Source organism: Phocoena phocoena, chromosome 1 (genome assembly GCF_963924675.1).
Source record: "Phocoena phocoena chromosome 1, mPhoPho1.1, whole genome shotgun sequence".
NCBI classification, from domain to species: Eukaryota; Metazoa; Chordata; class Mammalia; order Artiodactyla; family Phocoenidae; genus Phocoena; species Phocoena phocoena.
The window spans coordinates 125,136,891-125,160,804 of record NC_089219.1 but is presented as its reverse complement, the minus strand read 5'-3'; the positions used below and the strand labels follow the sequence as shown (position 1 = coordinate 125,160,804).

The 23,914-nt window shown below is 38.2% G+C and overlaps 1 protein-coding gene across 7 annotated transcripts in view; it reads right to left on the bottom strand.

The window, feature by feature from the left end:
- Nucleotides 1-23,914, bottom strand: part of DCAF6 (DDB1 and CUL4 associated factor 6) — a 172,777-nt gene that overhangs the window by 16,310 nt on the left and 132,553 nt on the right. For 4 of the 7 annotated variants that reach the window (XM_065874519.1, XM_065874541.1, XM_065874556.1 and 1 more), the window contains one exon: nucleotides 21,685-21,726. The exons of the other annotated variants lie outside the window; for them this stretch is intronic. In XM_065874519.1, coding sequence (XP_065730591.1) covers nucleotides 21,685-21,726 — 42 coding nt within the window. The remainder of the gene's footprint in view (nucleotides 1-21,684; nucleotides 21,727-23,914) is intronic. 7 annotated transcript variants of the gene reach the window in all.

The following is a 23,914-nucleotide window of genomic DNA, read 5'->3' as shown; positions in this document are numbered from 1 at the left end:
CATATAAAATTCTACATTAAAAATTAAAGTCAGATGCTTTTCAAGCACACATGGAACATTTACAGATTTATCATGTACAAGGCCACAAAGCCACTTTACAAATTTCAAAGTATGCATCTAAACCAACCATGTTCTCTGACCACAAATTAGATGTTAATGAAAAAAAGCTGAATGTATACAACTAAAGAAGTTAGAAAAAGAACCACAAAGGAATCTCAAATAATATAAAAGGAAGGAAATAATAGAGAAGAAAAGTAGAAGTATAAAACAAAGGGGTTAACAAATATGAAAGAAATCAACAAAGCCAAAAGTTGTTTCTTTTTCTTTTTTTTTTTCTTTTTTTGGCTGTGCCACATGGCTTGCCAGATCTTAGTTCCCTGACCAGGATAATGGAGAAAAAATTAAGGGGGTTCAAAGAAATAATGTTATGAATAAAAAGGTGGCTATAACTAAAGACACAGCAGGAATTAAGAAGACAGTAAAAATACCATAATAAATTTGAAAAGTTAGATGAATCGACAAATTGAAAAATATCACCTAAAACTGACTAAAGAAGAGAGAGTTGAAATAGTCCTGTAATTATTAAAGAATCAAAATAATACTTAAAAAACATACCCCAAAGAAAATACCAGTTCCAGATAATTTTATAAGTAGGGTCTAGTAAATTTTCAAAGAAAAGATCATTCCAATCTTATACAAACTCTGCCAGAGAAAAGAAAAAGAGGAAATATTCTTCTACTCATTCTCTGAGGCTACTGTAACTTTTTACCAAAAAAAGGGTCATGAGACTATAAGAAAGGAAATTCAGTCAGAATATAGATGCAAAAGTCCTCACAAAATATTAGCAAACTAAATCCAACAACATGTCCAAAAGATAATCTATCATGACCAAGTTAGATTTATCTCAGGAGTATAAAGATTGTTAAATCTGCTTCCACATGCAAGGAGCTTGAAGGTTCCCACTTCGAAGCTAATAAGTAAAAGCTGAATGGACTGAAAAATCAACAACTCTTCTTGGTTCCCTAAGAGAGGGGAGGACACCAGGCATCACAGAACTCTAGAATGCATCCCCTCCCCCGCACATCACCACATTACTAAAGGCCTATGTACCGTAGTTCCTATTACCTAGTACAACATATACAGCTATGGAAAAAAATTACAAGGCATAACAAAAGGCAAAAAACAATCTGAAGAGACAGCATCAGAACCAGATATGGCAGGGATGTTGGAACTCTCAGACCAGGAATTTATTTATTTAATTTTATTTTTTTAACATCTTTATTGGAGTATAATTGCTTTACAATGGTGTGTTGGTTTTTGCTTTATAACAAAGTTAATCAGCTATACATATACATATATCCTCACATCTCCTCCCTTTTGCAACAGACCAGGAATTTAAAACAACTCTGATTTGGGACTTCCCTGGCGGTCCAGTGGTTAAGACTCTGCACTTCCCATGCAGGGGGCGTGGGTTTGATCCCTGGTTGGGGAACTGGGATCCCACATGCTGCACCACATGGCCAAAAAAAAAAAAAAAGATCCTTCCTGCCATCAGCATCCTCAGACCTCCCCTGTCCTCCAGACTACTGCAACAGCTCTGAAAGCTTCCTGACCTCTCCCAACGCCAGCCAGCTTATAAAGCCTCCTCCCCCAGCAACTGGGGAATTTGTCTTCAGGGCTCTCATTCCCCTTTAAAAAGAATTAAAAAAATATATAAAACAACTATGATTAATATGCTAAGGGCTCTCTAACTGATAAAGTAGACAGCATGCAAGAATAGATGGGCAATGTAAGCAGAGAGATGAAAATCCTAAGAAAGAAACAAAAAGAAATGCAAGAGATCAAAAACACTGGAACAGAAACAAAGACTACCTTTGACAGGCTTATTAGTAGACTGGATATGGCTGAGAAAAGAATCTTTGAGCTAAAGGCTATATCAACAGAATCCTTTAAAACCAAAAAGCAAAGAGAGCAAAGATTGAAAAAAACAAACAGAATATCCAAGGACTGTGGGATAACTATCAATACAATAAGTGTAACACAGGCATAATGGGAATATCACAGTGAGAAGAAAGGAACAGAAGAAATATTTGAAAAATAATGACTGAGAATTTCCCCAAATTAATGTGAGACACTGAACAACAGATCCAGGAAGCTCAGAGAACACCTTGCCGGATAAATGCCAAAAAAGAACTATACTTTGGCATATCACTTTCAAAATATGAAAGTCAAAGATAAAGAAAAAAATCCTGAAAGAAGTCTGAAGAAAAAAAATCATACCTATAAAGGAACAAAGATAAGAATCACATCCTACTTCTCCTCAGAAACCATGAAACAAAAAGAGAACAGAGTGAAATAATTAAAGTGTTGAGAGAAAAAAACAAGACAAAACCACCAACCTAGAATTCTGTACACTGGAAAATTATCCTTCTAAAGTGAATGAGAATAAAGTCTTTCTCAAACAAAAACTGAAGAAATTTGTTGCCAATAGACTTGCCTTGCAAGAGAAGTTCTTTAGAGAGAAGGAAAATAATAAAGGTCAGAAACATAAACTGACATAAACAACAGGAGGGCATCAAAGAAGGAATGAGTGAAGGTAAAATAAAAGCTTCTACTTTTCTTATTCTAACAAATAACACTTTGTTCAAAATAATAATAGCAACAAGCATTCCATTATCTATGCACATATATATGTGCTTATGTATGCTTACATTAAAGTGAAATGAATTACAGCAATGATACAAGGCACAGAAAGAAGGAATTAGGATTTTGTTATTATAAGGTACTCACACTACCTATGAAGCAATATAGTGTTATTTGAATTAGCTGTAAATTTATATTGCAAACTCTAGGGCAACCACTAAAAAGTAAAAAAAGAAATATAAATGCTATGCTAAGAAAGGAGAGAAAATGGAATCATATAAAATGCTGAATTAAAACCACAAAAGGTGACCTTCAAGATGGCGGAAGATTACAACATGGAGGTCATCTTCCTCCCCACAAATACATCAAAAATACATCTACATGTGGAACAACTCCTACAGAACACCTACTGAACGCTGGTAGAAGACATCAGACCTCCCAAAAGGCAAGAAAGTCCCCACGTACCTGGGTATGGCAAAAGAAAAAAGAATAAACAGAGACAAAAGAATAGGGACGGGACCTGCACCAGTGGGAGGGAGCCGTGAAGGAGGAAAGGTTTCCACACAATAAGAAGCCCCTTCGCGGGCGGAGACTGCGGGTGGCGGAGCAGGGAAGCTTCGGCGCCGCGGAGGAGAGCGCAGCAACAGGGGTGCGGGGGGCAAAGCAGAGAGATTCCCGCACAGAGGTTCGTTGCCGACCGGCACTCACCAGCCCGAGAGGTTGTCTGCTCCCCGCCGGGGCGGGTGGGGGCTGGGAGCTGAGGCTCGGGCTTCAGTGGATCACAGGGAGAGGACTGGGGTTGGCGGCGTGAACATAGCCTGAAGGGGGCTAGTGCGCCACAGCTAGCCGGGAGGAAGTCCGGGAAAAAGTCTGGAACTGCCTAAGAGGCAAGAGACAATTGTTTCGGGGTCTGTGAGGAGAGGGGATTCAGAGCACCGCCTAAACGAGCTCCAGAGACGGGCGCAAGCTGCAGCTATCAGCGTGGACACCAGGGACGGGCATGAGACTCTAAGAAGCCTGTGTGCAAGCACAGGTCACTATCCACAACTCCACTCCCGGGAGCCTGTGCAGCCTCCCACTGCCAGGGTCTTGTGATCCAGGGCCAACTTCCGCAGGAAAACACACGGCGCACCTCAGGCTGTTGCAATGTCACACCAGCCTCTGCAGCCCCAGGCTCGCCCCTCCTTTCCCCTCCCCCAAGCCCCCACCCCCACCCCCACCCCCGCCCTGGCCTGAGTGAGCCTGAGCTCCCTAATCAGCTGCTACTTAAACCCTGTCCTGTCTGAGCGAAAAACAGATACGCTCAGGCAACCTATAAACAGAGGCGGGTCCAAATCCAAAGCTGAACTCCAGGAGCTGTGTGAACAAATAAGAGAAAGGGAAACCTCTCCCAGCAGCCTCAGGAGCAGCGGATTAAATCTCCACAATCAACTTGATGTACCCTGCATCTCTGGAATAGCTGAATAGGCAACGAATCATCCCAAAATTGAGGTGGTGGACTTTGGGAGCAACGATAAATATATTTTTTTCCTTTTTCTCTTTTTGTGAGTGTGTTTGTGTATGCTTCTGTGTGTGATTTTGTCTGCGTAGCTTTGCTTTTACCATTTGTCCTGGGGTCTGTCCGTTTTTTCTTTTTTAGCATAGTTTTTAGAGCTTGTTATCATTGGTGGATTTGTTTTTTGGCTTGGTTGCTCTCTTCTTTCTTTTTTTCTCACTTTTTAATATGTTTTTATTTTAATAATTATATTTTATTTTAATAACTTTCTTTTCTTTTCTTTCTTTCTTTCTCCCTTTTCTTCTGAGCCGTGTGGCTGACAGGGTCCTGGTGCTCCGGCCGGGTGTCAGGCCTGTGCCTCTGAGGTGGGAGAACTGAGTTCAGGACATTGGTCCACCTGAGGCCTCCGAGCTCCATGTAATATCAAACGGTGAAAGCTCTCCCAGAGATCCCCATCTCAATGCTAAGACCCAGCTCCACTCAACGACCAGCAAGCTACACTGCTGGACACCCTATGCCAAACAACTAGCAAGACAGGAACACAACCCTACACATTAGCAGAGAGGCTGCCTAATATCATAATAAGGTCACAGACACCACAAAACACATGACTGGACACAGACCTGCCACCAGAAAGACAAGATCCAGCCTCATCCACCAGATGAGGGCACTAGTCCCCTCCACCAGGAAGGCTACACAACCCACTGAACCAACCTTAGCCACTGCGGGCAGACACCAAAAACAACAGGAACTACGAAACTATAGCCTGCAAAAAGGAGACACCAAACACAGTAAGTTAAGCAAAACGAGAAGACAGAGAAACACACAGCAGGTGAAGGAGCAAGATAAAAACCTACCAGACCTAAAAAATGAAAAGGAAACAGGCAGTCTACCTAAAAAAGGATTCAGAGTAATGACAGTAAAGATGAGCCAAAATATTGGAAACAGAATGGAGAAAATACAAGAAATGTCTAACAAGGATGTAGACAAACTAAAGGGCAAACAAACAATGATGAACAACACAATAAATGAAATTTAAAATTCTCTAGAAGGAATCAATAGCAGAATAACTGAGGCAGAAGAACGGATAAGGGACCTGGAAGATAAAATAGTGGAAATAACTACTGCAGAGCAGAATAAAGAAAAAAGAATGCAAAGAATTGAGTCTCAGAGACCTATGGGACAACATTAAACGCACCAACATTCGAATTACAGGGGTCCCAGAAGAAGAAGAGAAAAAGAAAGGGACTGAAAAAATACTTGAAGAGATTATAGTTGAAAACTTCCCTAATATGGGAAAGGAAACAGTTAATCAAGTTCAGGAAGTGCAGAGAGCCCCATACAGGATAAATCCAAGGAGAAACATGACAAGACACATATTAATCAACTATCAAAAATTAAATACAAAGAAAAATATAAAAAGCAGCAAGGGAAAAACAACAAATAACATATAAGGGAATCCCCATAAGGTTAACAGCTGATCTTTCAGCAGAAACTCTGCAAGCCAGAAGGGAGTGGCAGGACATGTTTAAAGTGATGAAAGGGAAAAACCTACAACCAAGATTACTCTACCCAGCGAGGATCTCATTCAGATTCGATAGAGGAATTAAAACCTTTACAGACAAGCAAAAGCTAAGAGAATTCAGTACCACCAAACCAGCTTTACAACAAATGCTAAAGGAACTTCTCTAGGCAGGAAACATAAGAGAAGGAAAAGACCTACAATAACAAACCCAAAACAATTAAGAAAATGGGAATAGGAACAAACATATCGATAATTACCTTAAATGTAAATGGATTAAATGCTCCAACCAAAAGACACAGATTGGCTGAATGAATACAAAATCAAGATCCATATATATGCTGTCTACAAGAGACCCACTTCAGACCTAGGGGCACATACAGACTGAAAGTGAGGGGATGGAAAAAGATATTCCACACAAAAGGAAATCAAAAGAAAGCTGAAGTAGCAATTCTCATGTCAGATAAAATAGACTTTAAAATAAAGACTAGTATAAGAGACAAAGAAGGACACTACATAATGATCAAGGGATCGCCCAAGAAGAAGATATAACAATTGTAAATATTTATGCACCCAACATAGGAGCACCTCAGTACATAAGGCAAATGCTAACAGCCATAAAAGGGGAAATCGACAGGAACAAAATCATAGTTGGGGACTTTAACACCCCACTTTCACCAATGGACAGACCATCCAAAATGAAAATAAACAAGGAAACACAAGCTTTAAATGATACATTAAACAAGATGAACTCAATTGATATTTATAGGACATTCCAATGAAAAACAACAGAACACACTTTCTTCTCAAGTAGCCATGGAACATTCTCCAGGACAGATCATATCTTGGGTCACAAATAAAGCCTTGATAAATTTAAGAAAACTGAAATCGTATGAAGTATCTTTTCCGACCACAATGCTATGAGACTAGATATCAATTACAGGAAAAAATCTGCAAAAAATACAAACAGATGGAGGCTAAACAATACACTACTTAATAACCAAGGGATCACTGAATAAATCAAAGAGGAAACCAAAAAATACCTATAAACAAATGACAATGAAAACACGATGACTCAAAACCTATGGGATGCAGCAAAAGCAGTTCTAAGAGGGAAGTTTATAGCAATATAATCTTACTTTAAGAAACAAGAAACATCTCAAATAAACAACCTAACCTTACACCTAAAGCAATCAGAGAAAGAAGAACAAAAAAACCCCAAAGTTAGCAGAAGGAAAGAAATCATAAAGATCGGATCAGAAATAAATGAAAAAGAAATGAAGGAAACAATAGCAAAGATCAATAAAACTAAAAGCTGGTTCTTTTAGAAGATAAGTGAAATTGATAAACCATTAGCCAGACTCATCAAGAAAAAAGGGAGAAGACTCAAATCAATAGAATTAGAAATGAAAAAGGAGAACAACTGACACTGCAGAAATACAAAGGAGCATGAGAGATTACTACAAGCAACTCTACGCCAATAAATGAACAACCTGGAAGAAATGGACGAATTCTTAGAAAAGCACAACCTTCTGAGACTGAACCAGGAAGAAATAGAAAATATAAACAGACCAATCACAAGCACTGAAATTGAGACTCTGATTAAAAATCTTCCAACAAACAAAAGCCCAGGACCAGACGGCTTCAGAGGCAAATTCTATCAAACATTTAGAGAAGAGCTAATACCTATCCTTCTCAAACTCTTCCAAAATATAGCAGAGGGAGGAATACTCCCATACTCATTCTATGAGGCCACCATCACCCTGATACCAAAACCAGACAAAGATACTACAAAAAAAGAAAACTACAGACCAATATCACTGATGAACATAGATGCAAAAATCCTCAACAAAATACTAGCAAACAGAATCCAACAGCACATTAAAAGGATCATACACCATGATCAAGTGGGGTTTATCCCAGGAATGCAAGGATTCTGCAGTATATGCAAATCAATCAATGTGATACACCATATTAACAAATTGAAGAATACAAACCATATGATCATCTCGATAGATGCAGAAAAAGCTTTCAACAAAATCCAACACCCATTTATGATAAAAACCTTCCAGAAAGTAGGCACAGAGGGAACTTATCTCAACATAATGAAGGCCATATATGACAAACCCACAGCTAACACTGTTCTCAATGGTGAAAAACTGAAACCATTTCCAGTAAGATCAGGAACAAGAAAAGGTTGCCCACTCTCACCACTATTATTCAAGATAGTTTTGGAAGTTTTAGCCACAGCAATCAGAGAAGAAAAAGAAATAAAAGGAATCCAAATCAGAAAAGAAGTAAAGCTGTCACTGTTTGCAGATGACATGATACTATACATACAGAATCCTAAAGACGCTACCAGAAAACTACTAGAGCTAATCAATGAATTTGGTAAAGTAGCAGGATACAAAATTAATGCACAGAAATCTCTCGCGTTCCTAGACACTAATGATGAAAAATCTCAAAGAGAAATTAAGGAAACATTCCCATTTACCACTGCAACATAAAGAATAAAATACCTAGGAGTAAACCTACCTAAAGAGATAAAAGACCTGTATGCAGAAAACTATGACACTGATGAAAGAAATTAAAGATGATAGAAACAGATGGAGAAATATAACATGTTCTTGGATTGGAAGAATCAACATTGTGAAAATGACTATACTACCCAAAGCAGTGTACAGATTCAATGCAATCCCTATCAAATTACCAGTGGCATTTTTCACCGAACTAGAACAAAAAATTTCACAATTTGTTTGGAAACACAAAAGACCCCGAATAGCCAAAGCAATCTTGAGAAAGGAAAATGGAGCTGGAGGAATCAGGCTCCCTGACTTCAGACTGTACTACAAAGCTACAGTAATCAAGGCAGTATGGTACTGGCACAAAAACAGAAATATAGCTCAACGGAGCAGGATAGATAGCCCAGAGATAAACCCACTCACATACGGTCACCTTAGTTTTGATAAAGGAGGCAAGAATACACAATGGAGAAAAGACAGCCTCTTCAATAAGTGGTGCTGGGAAAACTGGACAGCTACATGTAAAAGAATGAAATTAGAACACTTCCTAATACCATACACAAAAATAAACTCAAAATGGATTAAAGACCTAAATGTAAGGCCAGACACTATAAAACTCTTAGAGGAAAATATAGGCAGAACACTCTATGACATACATCAGCAAGATCCTTTTTGACCCACCTCCTAGAGAAATGGAAATAAAAATAAACAAATGGGACCTAATGAAAGTTAAAAGCTTTTGCACAGCAAAGGAAACCATAAACAAGATGAAAAGACAACCCTGAGAATGAGAGAAAATATTTGCAAAGGAAGCAACTGACAAAGGATTAATCTCCAAAATTTACAAGCAGCTCATGCAGCTCAATATCAAAAAAACAAACAACCCAATCCAAAAATGGGCAGAAGACCTAAATAGACATTTCTCCAAAGAAGATATACAGATTGTTAACAAACACATGAAAGAATGCTCAATGTCACTCTCTCATTAGAGAAATGCAAATCAAAAGTACATTGAGATATTACCTCACACCAGTCAGAATGGCCATCATCAAAAAATCTAGAAACAATAAATGCTGGAGAGGGTGTGGAGAAAAGGAACCCTCTTGCACTGTTGGTGGGAATGTACATTGATACAGCAGCTATGGAGAACAGTATGGAGGTTCCTTAAAAAACTAAAATTAGAACTACCATATGACCCAGGAATCCCACTACTGGGCATATACCATGAGAAAGCCATAATTCAGAAAGGGTCATGTACCACAGTGTTCATTGCAGCTCTATTTACAATAGCCAGGACATGGAAGCAACCTAAGTGTCCACTGACAGATGAATGGATAAAGAAGATGTGGCACATATATACAATGGAATATTATTCAGCCATAAAAAGAAATGAAATTGAGTTATTTGTAGTGTGGTGGATGGACCTAGAGTCTGTCACACAGAGTGAAGTAAGTCAGAAAGAGAAAAACAAATACCCTATGCTAACACATATATATGGAAGCTAAAAAAAAAAAAATCGTTATGAAGAACCTAGGCGCAGGACAGGAATAAAGATGCAGACGTAGAGAATGGACTTGAGGACACGGGGAGGGGGAAGGGTAAGCTGAGAAGTGAGAGAGAGGCATTGACATATATATACTACCAAATGTAAAACAGATAGCTAGTGGGAAGCCGCCGCATAGCACAGGGAGATCAGCTCAGTGCTTTGTGACCACCTAGAGGGGTAGGATAGGGACGGTGGGAGGGAGACATAAGTGGGAGGAGATATGGGGATGTATGTATATGTATAGCTGATTCACTTTGTTATAAAGCAGAAACTAACACACCACTGTAAAGCAGTTATACTCCAATAAAGATGTTTAAAAAGAAAAAAAACCACAAAAGGCAAAAAAAGAGTGGAAGACCAAAATAGGAACAAACAACAAGGGCAAGAAATAGAAAACACCAATGAATATGGTAGACATTAATCCAACTATATCAATAATCACTTTGAATGCCAATGTTCTAAATATACTAATCAAAAGACAGAGATTGTCAGAGTGGATCAAACAATATGACCCAACTATCTGTTGTCTACAAAAAAACTCACTTTAAATATAGACTCCCATAGAGTAAAAGTAAATGAATGAAAAAATATATATACCATTCTAACACTAGTCAAAACAAAGCAGGGGTTAACTATAATTTTTTCAGAGGGAGTAGACTTCAAAGTAGGCAAAATTATCAGGGGTAAAAAAGAGCATTACATAATGATAAAGGAATCAACTCTTCATGAAGACATAACAATCCTTAATGTGCATGTCTAACTACAGAGGGTCAAAATACGTGAGACAATAACTGATAGAACTGCAAGGAGAAATAGGTGAATCCACTATTATAATTGGAGACAATTAGGCATTGACTATATTATACTGAACGAAAACATTTAGAGAATACGGAGAAAGACAGGCATTAAACAAACCATCCCTTAAATAAATGTATGATTACATACATACATACATCTGTCCACTCTTCTCATTTCCCACTGCTATCACCTTAGATTGGACCCCTCATCATCTCTCACCTGGCCTACTGCAATAACCTTTTATGTAGTCTTGCTGTTTTCAATTTTACTCCCTTCCAATCAGCCATCTATGAAGCTCCCAAAATGATCTAAGACATAAATCTAGTCATGTTTCTCCCAAGTTGGAATAATTTCTATAGCATCCCACTGCTTAAAAAATTGATTTACTCACTCATGCAACAAATATCTACTGTTTAATGAAAACAGATATGCTGTTATGTCTTAGAAAATTAAATCAGAATCCCAAACAGCGTACAAACAAAAGAGGCAGCTTATATAAGGGCATTTTAACAGTGTATAACCTTTTGCCAAAGCTGTTTTTTTTGGTGAATATGTATACACTGTGATTGGAATGTAATTTTTTGTTCAAAACTGAATCTCTGTGTCCATTGAACAATTCTCCTATTCTCCCTTATCCCAACCTCTGGCAACTACCATTCTACCTTCTGTTTCTAATGTTGCATCCTGACACTGGAAAAGAGACTGTTACAAACTAAGTGCTTTAAGCACCTTCAGCCCTCTAATCAGCCTTTGCAATGTCCTCCCAATTCTCAAAGATGGGAGCTCAGAGGAATTTTGGCTTTTCCCGATCCTCCCTCTTAATTGACTTGGAGAAACATTTCTCCAGATTGGGGAATCTCTTCCAGGCCTGACACCAAAGCCACACTCAGTGCTCAGCCCACTACTATAAAACAGCCTCTGCCTCGGAGTAATAATTCAAATAGTGGGGATCTCTAATGAACCTCAAGGGGGTTCCTGCCTCTGAATCTATTCCTTCTTGTTTAGGTGTTTGAGAGATACATGCCCTATTCTCCTTAGTTCCTCTATCCCTCTACCCCTACCCATTTATTAAACTAAGACTTCTTAGAGAAGTATCATGCTGGAATTTATTTCTCCCAAAAGGGAGGAATAATTCTAGAAATTGATAGTAGTCATCAAAGTAACCCACCAGGTGAATTAAATGCTCCTTTGACATCTTTTATTTGTTTAGTTTCTAATAGAAGTAGAGCAGAGTCTTGGAAACACTGACCATTTGTCCCTATTGAATCAACTACCACCTTCCTTATGGGCAAACTGATGTTGGCAAAATTCACAGTGCACCTCCCATCAAAATTCAAATAAGTCCCTCAAAACTCTTCCCAGAATTAATTAATATCCTTTAAGTATAGAAGCCCTTCAAGGCATGAAACCCATAATAGAAGATTACAAGGCTCAAGGTCTCATTACCCTTTATACTAGCCCCTATAACTCTCCCATTCTTCTGGTGAGAAAACGTAAGGGCTGAGGGTGAAGGTTTGTCCAGAACCTCTGACCAGTAAATAACACTGTCATCCCTTGACACTGTTGTTCCTAACACTCATACCTTACTAACAGCCATTCCTGCCGGAAGCAATTTTTTTTTTTTTACTGTAATTGATTTATGCAGTGCATTCTTTAGTATTCCAGGTGATGAAGCTAGCTAATACCTTTTTGCCTTCACTTAGGAACAAAAAATCTTTACCTGGACAGTAATGCCTCAGCGTTTTACTAAGAGTTCTTATTTATCACAAATTCTGAAGGCTGATATAAAGTTCCCTAGAAACTTATTTACAAAACAGAAGTAGAGTCACGGATGTAGTAAACAAACTTATGGTTACCAAAGGACAAGGATGGAGAGGGATAAACTGGGAGACTGCGACTGACATATACACACGACTGTATATAAAATAGATAACTAATAAGAACCTGCTGTATAGTACAGGGAACTCTACTCAATACTCTGAATGGCCTATCTGGGAAAAGAATCTAAAAAAAAAAAAGAGTAGATATAACCGATTCACTCTACTGTACACCTGAAACTAACACAACATTGTAAATCAACTATACTCCAATAAAAAACAAAACAAAACAGAAAAGTTCCCTAGAGGTTCTACTTTGCAATATGTGGATGATTTGCTTCTTTGCTCTCCTTCTCAAACCTCCTCAAAGGAAGACAGTATTCACTTGCTAAAGCTTTTAGCCTTAAAGGCTTAAAGTTGCCAAAGAAAAATTGCAGTTTGCCCAAACCCAGATTCAACATTTAGGGCATCTGATATCAGAACGAGGGCTAAACCTAGACCTTGACAGACTTCATGATGTCCTAAGTTTCCCAAAACTCAAAACCTAGTGCCAACTGTGAGGTTTTCTTTGTTTGGTTGGTTATTGATGAAACTGGATTCCAAATTTCTCTCTTATGGCCAAATTTCTATGTTTTCCTTAACAATAACAACCCTGGCCCAATTTTATGCGAAGAAGGAGACAACATAGACTTTAAAGGCCTTAAAGGAGAGTTTGATGAACCCACCCGTCTTTGGGCATCCCAATTACCACATCCCCCTTTTTCTTTTTGTATATGAAAAGAAAGGAAATGCCCTTGGGGTGCTGACCAAAAAACATCGCCCCATAGGGTATTACAGCCAGCAACTGGACCCTGTGGCACAGGGATACCCCCCCTTGCCTTAGAGCTATTAAGGCCCCTGCCCTTTTGGTTAAGGCCACTGAGAAAATCATTATGGGATCCGCTTTAACCATTTTTGTACCTCATGCAGTAGAAGCTCTCCTGAATTCTCATCACACTCAACATTTCTCTGCCAGCTACCTCACCTCCTGTTAAATCCTTTTGTTAGCTGCCCTTCACACCATTCTTCTACGTTGTAATACCTTATCCTGGCTACTCTTCTCCCCTCCATCATTTTCAAAGTCCCTCATGACTGCTTAATGCTGATGAACTAACTCCTGACTCCTCGTGACGACCTACAGGAAATTCCATCAGGTAATAATGCCGACTTCTCACGGCTCACTGATGGTTCTTTAAAAGATGACAATGGCGAATACTGTGCTGGGTATGTTACTCCAATTCCTTTTAGTGTTGTTGAGGCAGCATCTTTTTCTATGGCTACTTTGACCCAACAGGCTGAATTATACACCCTTACACAGGCTTGTACTTTAGCCAAGGATAAAACTGCCAATATTACATTTGAGTTGGCCAAAAAAGTTCATTCAGTTAGTGAATATGTTGTTCAATAAAATTCTTGATGAAAATGAAAAATGTCTTTTATTTTTACTTAAAACAGAAAGAAACTTTTTAGCCAACTCAATACTAATAGTAGATATACTTTTGGAGTAGCTCATGATTTTGGAATGTTATGGAAGCAATGTGGCTTCCTTACTTCCGGTGGACATAAAATTTTAAAATGGCCCCTATGTTCAGAAATTATGAATGCAATACTCTTACCTCCCACTTTCAGCTATTATTAAGATTCTGAGGCATTCTAAACTTGACTCTCTGGACGCCAAGGGAAATCACCTTGCCGATATTTCTGAAAGGAAGGCTGCCCTTAAAGGAACCAACAGTAGCCAAACCACTGTCATAGTCCAAAGGGATATTTCTCCAAATGATAATTTAGAAAAACTGGCTAGAGAATCCCAACAATTGGCCTCAGAAAACGGAAAACAAGATTGGAAATTCGGGCTTCCCTGGTGGTGCAGTGGTTGAGAGTCCGCCTGCCGATGCAGGGGACGCGGGTTCGTGCCCCGGTCCAGGAAGATCCCGCATGCCGCGGAGCAGCTAGGCCCGTGAGCCATGGCCGCTGAGCCTGCGCGTCCGGAGCCTGTGCTCCACAATGGGAGAGGCCACAACAGTGAGAGGCCCACGTACCGCAAAAAAAAAAAAAAAAAAAAGATTGGAAATTCAACAACTGTTGGTGTGATAAAAAACAGAAAGCTCTGGTTTGGACCAAGTAAGAACCCAGTTTTACCCTGGAGTCTAAAATTCCCACTTCTCACCACTGTACATGCATTAAATCATTAATCTACTAAAAAAATGTTAGTCTTTATGAATCAGTATTGATGGGGAAACATTAATAAGGTTGCAAAAATATCTCACTTGTCCCACTTTTCCAAAGTACAACCCAGGGAAGCCTGTTCATACTGTTCCCAGACATTTAAAACTGCCTAATGGACCATTAGAGAGCCAGCAAATGGATTTCACACAATTTACTCCATCTAATGGATATAAATATGTTTCAGTTACGGTCTGTATGTTTTCACACTGGACCAAAGCCTTCCCTTGCAGACAGGTTACTGCCTTTTCTGAGGATAAATTTCTTTTGGAAAAGATTATCCCTACCTGGGGAAATCTTCTTTAACTTCACAGTGATTGCCCAGGTGCTTCAAAATGTCTATGCTGTTTGGCTAGTTTTACAACACTATTACTGTTCTTACCACCCACAATCCTCTGGTTTAGTCGGAACACACTACTGGTATTAAGATTCAACTGTCAAAATTTGTAAAGGCCCTCCAAATACCTTGGCCAAAAGCATTGCGGCTGGTCCTTCTAAATTTCAGGTCCACCCCTTTTGGAACTCATAAACCCTTAGCCTTTGAGATAATCACAAGATGCCCAATGCACTTGGCTCCTGCTTCTTTTGACCTAAAACTGATAAAAGGAGAGATACTCTAATATTGCAAAAGCCTAATTGCTTCTATTGAAAATAATGTTTTGGGAATTCCCTGGTGGTCCAGTGGTTAGGACTCCATGCTTCCACTGGAGGGGGACCGGGTTTGATCCCTGGTCAGGGAACTAAGATCCTGCAAGCCGTGTGGTGCGGCCAAAAAAAAAAAAAAAAAAAAAGTTTTGACAGATCAATCTTTTCACAGTGTGCCCTTGGGAGACAAAAACTTGAAACATCACACCTTGCAATCTGCAAATTTTGTCTTTTAAAAAAGACACTTCCAGATGAACTCTCTTCAACCCTGCTGGAAAGGCCCCTATCGAGTACTGCTAACCAACCCTTGTGCTGCCAAACTCCCAAGGAATAGACTCTTAGAGTCACATGAGACACCTACAGAAAGCACCAAACCCTGACTGGACCTGCACATAATCTGGTGACCTGAAAGAAAAGATTTCCTGGAATTGACGCAGATGACATCTGATGAAACAGTTTTCCCCAGATATCCAGAAAATGCTTGTTGGAAGTCTGTTGCTAAACCTTTGATGATGACATAATGCTTCAGGTGATCTCCAATGTCTATGATCTTGATAACATATGGCCTTTAGACATAAAGTACCTTAGAGTTTTCCCTGCTACCCCTCCTTCCTTGTTACTCAAATGTGACCTTAATAGGCTTCTAATCTGTGCACTTTCTCTCCAGCGTGAGATGCTACACCCAGCAAAAGTCCTTCATGATACTGAAGGACAAAAAGCTAAAACTAGAAAACGTGACTCTTGATCAGCAATGCTTTCAGAGAAAGGTCTTGATCAAAAGGGGGAAATGTTAAAAATTAAAACACAGAAATTTGAATTAAATACAGTTGGGAGTTTGTAAGGGGGAGATCTCATGTCCTGCGACTACAGCAGAGCCCAATAGGAAGAAGGAAGACATCTCTTCTTTCCTGAAAAAGACTCAGCCAATGAAAACCCGTACTCTTTATTTACCATAGCCCTCTCACCTTCCTTTTCCTCTCTATGAAAGCATTATCCTTCCCTTGTGGGGGTGGGGTGGGGGAGGGGGAGACACCTGAGTGTAGCTCATCATGGTTGCAGACTCCAAACTGCAATTCTCTGACTGATCCCAAATAAACGCATCTTTGCTAGAGAAATATCTAGCAGTCTATTTGTTTCATGTCAACACTGGAAACAACCTAAATGCCTATTAACAGGAAAAAGGATAAATTATGGTAGAGTCATACAATAACTTATAATACAGCAGTAAAGCTGATTGAGCAACAGCTATACATAACAGCATGGATCAATCTTGGTAACATATTGTTGACTGGAATAAAAGACAGCAAGTCCCATTTATAGTGAGATATCCTTTTTTATAAAGTTCAAAAGTGGGTAAGATAAATTAAATAATACATTGTTTTTGCATTTACATCTGGTAATTATCTGGTAATTCTTTGTTTTTTAAAGCAAGGCACGATACACATAACATTCAGATGAATGATTACCACTGGTATAGTGGGCAGGGGGACAGAATGAGGAGGAGTATAGGTAGATCTAAGGTACTAGCAGTTTTCTAGTTCTTGGATTGGGTGGTGGGTTCATGGGTATTTATTACATTAATAAATAATAAAGAAAATGAGCCAACCATGAATCAACAATGATAGTGTGTCACAAACCAAGAATTATAAAAATACAATTCTCCCTTTCCTCAGATTAGGCCCTTAATAATCCCATTGCCTATGCAAGGCTCTATCACTGCAATCACTGTGTTGTAATTATTTATGCGTGTCTGTGTATCTCACTGAACCAACAGCTCAGAGAGAATGTGATTTCATTATCCTTATATCACCAGCATCCACGACAGTGTCTGGTTCATATAGTTTATTGAATTAACTAATCAATACAAAACTGATTATCTGGGAATTTCAAAGTAAAAACATCTCAAAGTATTAGCTATTATTTTATTTTGAAAATAGCATTTAATAGATGGGGAAAAAAAGACAGTGAATCTGACAGAAGTACATTTGACCTAAGAAAATAAAACCTAGATTCCTGACTTTACATTTTGATCCTTTTCTCTTCCCTGAGTCTTTATATTTTATTTTTAATACTTCATATTCTAGAAAATTCTGTTTATAAAATGGTCAGCAAAATTTCTTAAGATGTCTCCAAGCTCAAATTAGAAAGTTACATCAATCAGAAAGAGTCTATAAGCCTTGTTTTTTAAAAAAGATATTAAACTGGCACATTTAGTAGTTAAAAAGACAACTAGGCCGAACTACAAAAAGACATTCTTAAATAGCACTAAAAATATAAAGTGAATTACTTTGCCCATTGTTTTCAACATGGTAAAAAAAAATCCTTTTATAAAACATATTTACATATAGCTAGAGTTGGAAATTCCCTGGCAGTCCAGTGCTTAGGACTCTGTGCCTCCAGTGCAGGGGGCATGTGTTCCATCCCTGGTCAAGGAACTAAGATCCCCCATGCCAGGTGGTGTGGCCAAAAAACAACAACAACAAAACATATAGCTAGAGTGGTAAAAATAATCAATACTATTGATATTATTAAAATAGCTTGTAAAAGAACAAAATATTAGGGTAGAAAAAGATGGCTTAATCAAAGATTAAATCTTTCCATCTTAAAATAAGTTGAGTTTGCAGACTTCCCTGGTGGCACAGTGGTTAAGAATCTGCCTGCCAACACAAGGGACACGGGTTCAAGCCCTGGTCCGGGAGCAACAAATCTCATGTGCCACAGCTACTGGCTGAGCCTGTGCTCTAGAGCCCACAAGCCACAACTACTGAGCCTGCGTGCCACAGCTACTGAAGCCCACGTGCCTAGAGTCCGTGCTCCGCAACAAAGAGAAGCCACTGCAGTGAGAAGCTCGCACACCGCAAAGAAGAGCGGCCCCTGCTCGCCGCAACTAGAGAAAAGCCCACGCGCAGCAACGAAGACGCAATGCAGCCAATACATAAATAAATAAAAATAAGTTGAGTTTGCATTTATTTATAAAACTTGAGATTGACTTTTTCCATTCAAAGATCAAAATATTAGGTTTTTATAAGCATACGGATGCTATTCTCAATCCCTACCTCTTCCCCTGCCCCCTGCAACAGGAGAGTTTCTGTAATAAATATTTTCTCTATTTTCAGAACAGCTGTAAGACTTTGGGACGAGAACCAAGTTGGTATGGTATGTGTCAAAGAAACATTCCCTAGGCAAAAGATATTAAAACAAAAGAATAAGTTAAATTCTACTTACTTATGCCTCACTGAATATGTTCATTTTAACTCTAGATACCAGTATACGAAGTTCAATTCTCTTAATTTATACTATATATACATTTATCTCATATTAACTTAGTGGTTTTTAGAAAGAAAACCTCATTGACTTGAGCCTCCAAATTTAGAGTTTGTGATTATTCTGAGTTAAGCTCAAATTTACCTTTAAATTATCAATTAAAACAAAGTTTGTTGGCCAAATGAATCTATGAATAGAAATTTAGAAAAGATATGTTACTTGTGTTTCTAAAAATAATATTTTTGGGCTTCCCTGGTGGCACAGCGGTTGAGAGTCCACCTGCCGATGCAGGGGACACGGGTTCGTGCCCCGGTCCGGGAAGATCCCACATGCCGCGGAGCGGCTGGGCCCGTGAGCCATGGCCGCTGAGCCTGCGCGTCCGGAGCCTGTTGCTCTGCAATGGGAGAGGCCACAACAGTGAGAGGCCCGCGTACCGAAAAATAAATAAATAAGTAAATAAAAATAATACTTTTAAGTTCTTTAAAGCACTTGTTTATAGTAAAAGCCATGTTAGTGTTACTAAGTCATCTACTGTCACCAACAAGGTCTCTGGATTGGAATTTCAGTCATTTCAACACATACCTTTTACAAGTATCCGAAATAAGAGAGGTGGATGAGTTGCTAGAGAATCTTGCTGTTTCTAGTCCTTTTGTGTCTGGGTGGTGGTGGGGGCAGGCAGATTGTATTTTTTGTCTCAAAATGTGTTAGTAAATAAAAATAAAGGATAGCAGGCCTGATGCTTCTACCTCTAAAGAGAACTGGGACTTTATGTAATGTTTCCTCCATTGTTCTGCCTGTCTGAGACATTGAACCCTGATGTACCTGCTTGCCTAGACGGTCTGTACAAATAATGTGATTCATGGTGAACACCCACTTTCCTTCAGGGTCTGGAATTTAGGGGGTTGTGGTTGGGTGCAGAGGGTGCCTATATGATCAGCCCCAATAAAACTGCTGGATTTCGAGTCTTCATTAAGCAGGCTTCTCTGGGCAGAAACACTACACAAGTGTTAACTGCTTTTTATCGCTGGAAGAATGAGCATGGACCACACTGGGTGGGAGAATGTTGGAAGCTTATGCTTGGATTCTTCCAGATTCCATCTGATGGTTTTTCCCTTGTCATAATAAACTATAGCCATGATTACAAGTGACTCTTAGTTCTGTGAGTCTTTCTAGCAAGTCATCAAATGTGTGGAAATGTTGTCAGACTCCTAAAAAAGTAATTCATAGCTTTTCATTTATTTCAACTTTTAGGAAGCGGAGGAAGAAGACAATAAGCTGGATTATCTAAGGAAATATGAATAAAAATTTAGTTAGCTATAGTTTTAGATAAAAAGGTGTCTTCTTTGTCAACTTTTATTTATGTATTCATGTATGTATGCTGGCCTTAAAGGTGCTTGTATTTTACATAGGGAAACATATACACACATATACACAATAAAGTGTTACAGGTAGCATAACAGATACATATAAATGCACACAGAAGATATGTTCAATCCTACTTGGGATTATGCGATGTATAGCCAGGAAAATTTTCAAAAAAGAGCAGCTTAAGATGCATGTTGAGGGGACTTCCCTGGTGGTCCAGTAGTTAAGAATCCGCCTTCCAATGCTGGGGACACGGGTTGGATCCCTGGTCGGGGAACCAAGATCCCACATGCCACGGGGCAACTAAGCCTGCATGCCGCAACTAGAGAGCCTGCACGCCGCAACTAGAGAGCCTGCACGCCACAACTACTGAGCCCGCGTGCTCTGCAGCCCACGCACCACAACTAGAGAGAAGCCCATGTGCTGCAACTAAGACCCGACACAGCCAAAAATCAATCAATAAATATTTAAAAAAAAAAAAGATTCATGTTGAAAGTTGAGGTGGCCAAAATGATGATGGTGATGGTTATAGGAGGTCGTTTCAGTTAGAGGGCACAGAGTAAGATATGGACGCATAAGGTGTATTCAGAGACACTCCGAACATGGCTGATGTAGAGTATGAGCAATTCTTGGCAACAGCCATAACGCAGAATGCCTTCCACGTCAACGTTTTAGCTTTTCTATAACTCATTTAGAGCGACACGGTACTTTTAGGTTGCAATCTTCACTGTAAAAGTAGAAATTGGCTTTGTGTGCTTAGGATGCAGGGTATAAGTCAGAAAATCAAAAAGCCCTGAAACGAATTCCATTCTACTATAATTTAATTAGAAAGTGCTAATTACCAACAGACTAATTTGCAAAAAGTTACTCCAAATATACCTTAATGTTAAAAAAGTCTATAAACACCAGCACAAAAGCAAAAACAATTTTGAGATGTTTATATGAGAATCCTTGTGAGAATGGGAGGTAACCAGGGATTTCTACGTAGCTACAATATTTCTGGCTTATTTCATCATTTCTGTATTCCCCATGAGGAACTCTACTAATTTTACATTTCTGATTGTTGCCTTATATTATGTTTTATATTCCCCTCTGTTTTAGAAACATATGATAAATAACAGACACGTGCCACTAGAATTAGGTACAAGGTCGATTTTGTCAGTAACCCAGGTTTTGGGTAAATGAATAATGGAACTGAGGTTCACTTTAAAGTAACATTTAAAAATGTACCCCCTTGTTAGTCTTCAAATTACAGAAGTGTTTGAGAGTTATGTATCACTTGACATGTGATACTAAGTTACTAACCGATTTATGAGAAAACTGCTTTCTTAAAAAAAATCAGAATCTTAAAACTATGCACAGAATTAGACTCAAGTCCATTTTTTGTTACTGATCTCAAGGAAAAGGAGCATTTTTGAATAATACCAAAAAGTTGCTAATTGTTACCTCCAATCAAGTTTTAGAAAAACATAAGTTGCATTCTTCAACAAAATAGTCAAAGCAAGTAACTAATATTTAAAATACATCATTTCACATTATAGTTACTTTATCATATGACACACTTGAAGTGAACATCAATTATATCTGCACACAGGAAATTTCTTTTCATTCTATTCCCATGCAGTGCATGCAGCTAAATATAGTTTGTGAAAAGCAACCCGCTTTATAATACTTAGCACTTAGAGTTCAGTTAAGTTCAAGGAAGTATTAACTGTTAATAGGAAAGGTGGTTAGCTGTGGAAAAAGAGGACCTGCAAATTCATCATAAAGAAAAAGTAAAATAATGAAGGAACATACTGAATTACCTCATTATTCTATCACCTATTGTTGTTCCTCTGATATTAAATCTAGTGAAGGGAACACAATAACTAAAGTCACTCACAAAGACTTCAAAGAACCAAATATTTAAAGCATTAAGGCCACCACTTTTATCATTAATCATCTAAATCTAAAATATTTTTGTTTCCCTTTGTGACTTAGGGTATTATGTGAGAATATGTCATTCAACTAAATGTGTATGAGCAAATTAAGGAAACAGAAACCCTCACTGAAGACAGATTAGAAGGAAGACATTGCACTTAATCCCTTTTATCTTTTAAAAAAATTAGAAGCTAACCCTGTTAGGTTCAGATTCATATTATCAATACCCTCAACTGGAACACACTAGCTCCCCAGGGCTGAGTTGCTCTTTGGGAACTAAATAATTAGGTCCTGAGCTGGCTCATCTGTCCTAACCATAAGACTGTATAACCAGCAAGCAAAGAATAATAGAGCTTTTAACTCCCTAGGAGTTCAGTTCTTTCTCTATGATTACTTTTCCTCTGCAATTTTAATAAAGAATAAACTTGAATCGCTAGAAATACTGAAAAAGTGATTATAATGATGATGAAATAGATGACAGCAAATTTACAGTATGCAAAGAATTTTGGCTTTAAAAATGAAGGCCATGTTCCATAAAGTCCAGAGTAGGTAAATGGAACCAAATTTCTATGCAAATAAATATTTTTTTAAAAAGTAACTAAGAGGCAATATACAGTTAATATCTTTAATCTTTACATAAAAAATCTTTACAGTATCTTAATTGAGTCTATTAACTAAAAACTATTCAATACTATGTGAGAACTTCTTCAGGAAGCTTACTTAGATACTTGTCTTTTTTTTAGAGAGCAAAAAACCTCTTGGGTTTGGCAAGAGGAAGAGCTATCAGCCAGGCCATCATTCTGTTTACTAGAAGATGGATTTGGCGCTGTGAGAACAGTTTACATGAAGACCATCTAAATAATATACCTGACCACTTTCCTTTCATTCCAAGGGCACCTGTTTATGTTTCTAAATCCAATATATAAAATCACTAAGAGAAACACATAGTCCTTTCATTTATTGCTTTTTTTATACTATATTAGAAAGTATACATTTGATTAATTGTTTCTTTCTTCAATTTAGTTTCCATTTAACGTTCTGTGTTCCTGCTGTAGACAAAGTTAAAGGGGACCGAATGTGGTGATTCATAGATTTCACTGTTTTAAACTTTGGTTATCTGTCAATAGAGGCATTTTACCATACACTATAGCTTGGTTTCTCTCTATAAGACTTATTTGCTATAAAGCAGGGATCAGCGAACTATGGCTCTTGGGGCAAATCTGGCCAGCTGCCTGTTATTCTAATGGCCCATAGAAGAATAACAGTTTTTACATTTGTAAATGGTTACATTTTTTAAATGATTATAGAAGTGCCTACATAACTGCCTCCATTTTGCCTCTTGGCCAACAAAGCCTAAAATATTTACTATCTGGCTCTTTAGGAAAAAGTCTGTTGACCTCTGCTATAGAGTCCCAGTTATACTTATACCGAGACTAGCTATAGTTAATGAGCAGAGCATTCCATTTTAAAATACCTATGTTAGTTGTTAAGGCCTTTATTTTCTAAGACATTTCCTTCTCATGCTTGTTCTCAGCTCAGAAATGAAAACCTGGGTCATATTTATTTAACCAAATTATAAGAATGCAAATCTTTATTAAAAATCATAACTTTGTGTTACAAAGAACTGTTTTGATATTTTTGTTAAATGCGTTGAAAATGGCTTAGCTATAAACTTTTTAGGTTTCGTTTAAAAAATTCAATGTGTGGCAAGAAAAATATGAGATCCACTATGTAATTCTTCATACAAATTAAAGTACAGATCTAAGTATATACTCTTTTACCATTTTCAATTTTGGGACCATCTCTAGCCTAACCAAACTAATCTTGACTGGGTTTCTTAATGACCTTTAAGACGTGCATCCTTTTAGTTGGGCATTTCATCCAAGTGTGAAATGTTTCCTTAGATTCTAAGAACCAAATGGTATTTTTACAGTTGAGCTTTGAAATTCTTTGTCCCTTTGGAAATAGAAATTCTCAAAATTCATATGCCTATTTATAAGCTGGTAAATTATTCTTTTCATGTTCTGAAGAAGCAAAATTTCTTTAACTTTCTCTTTAGAATAAAAGTTAACATACCCATTCCTCCAAATTTAGAAGTAAGATAAATGGGCAGTT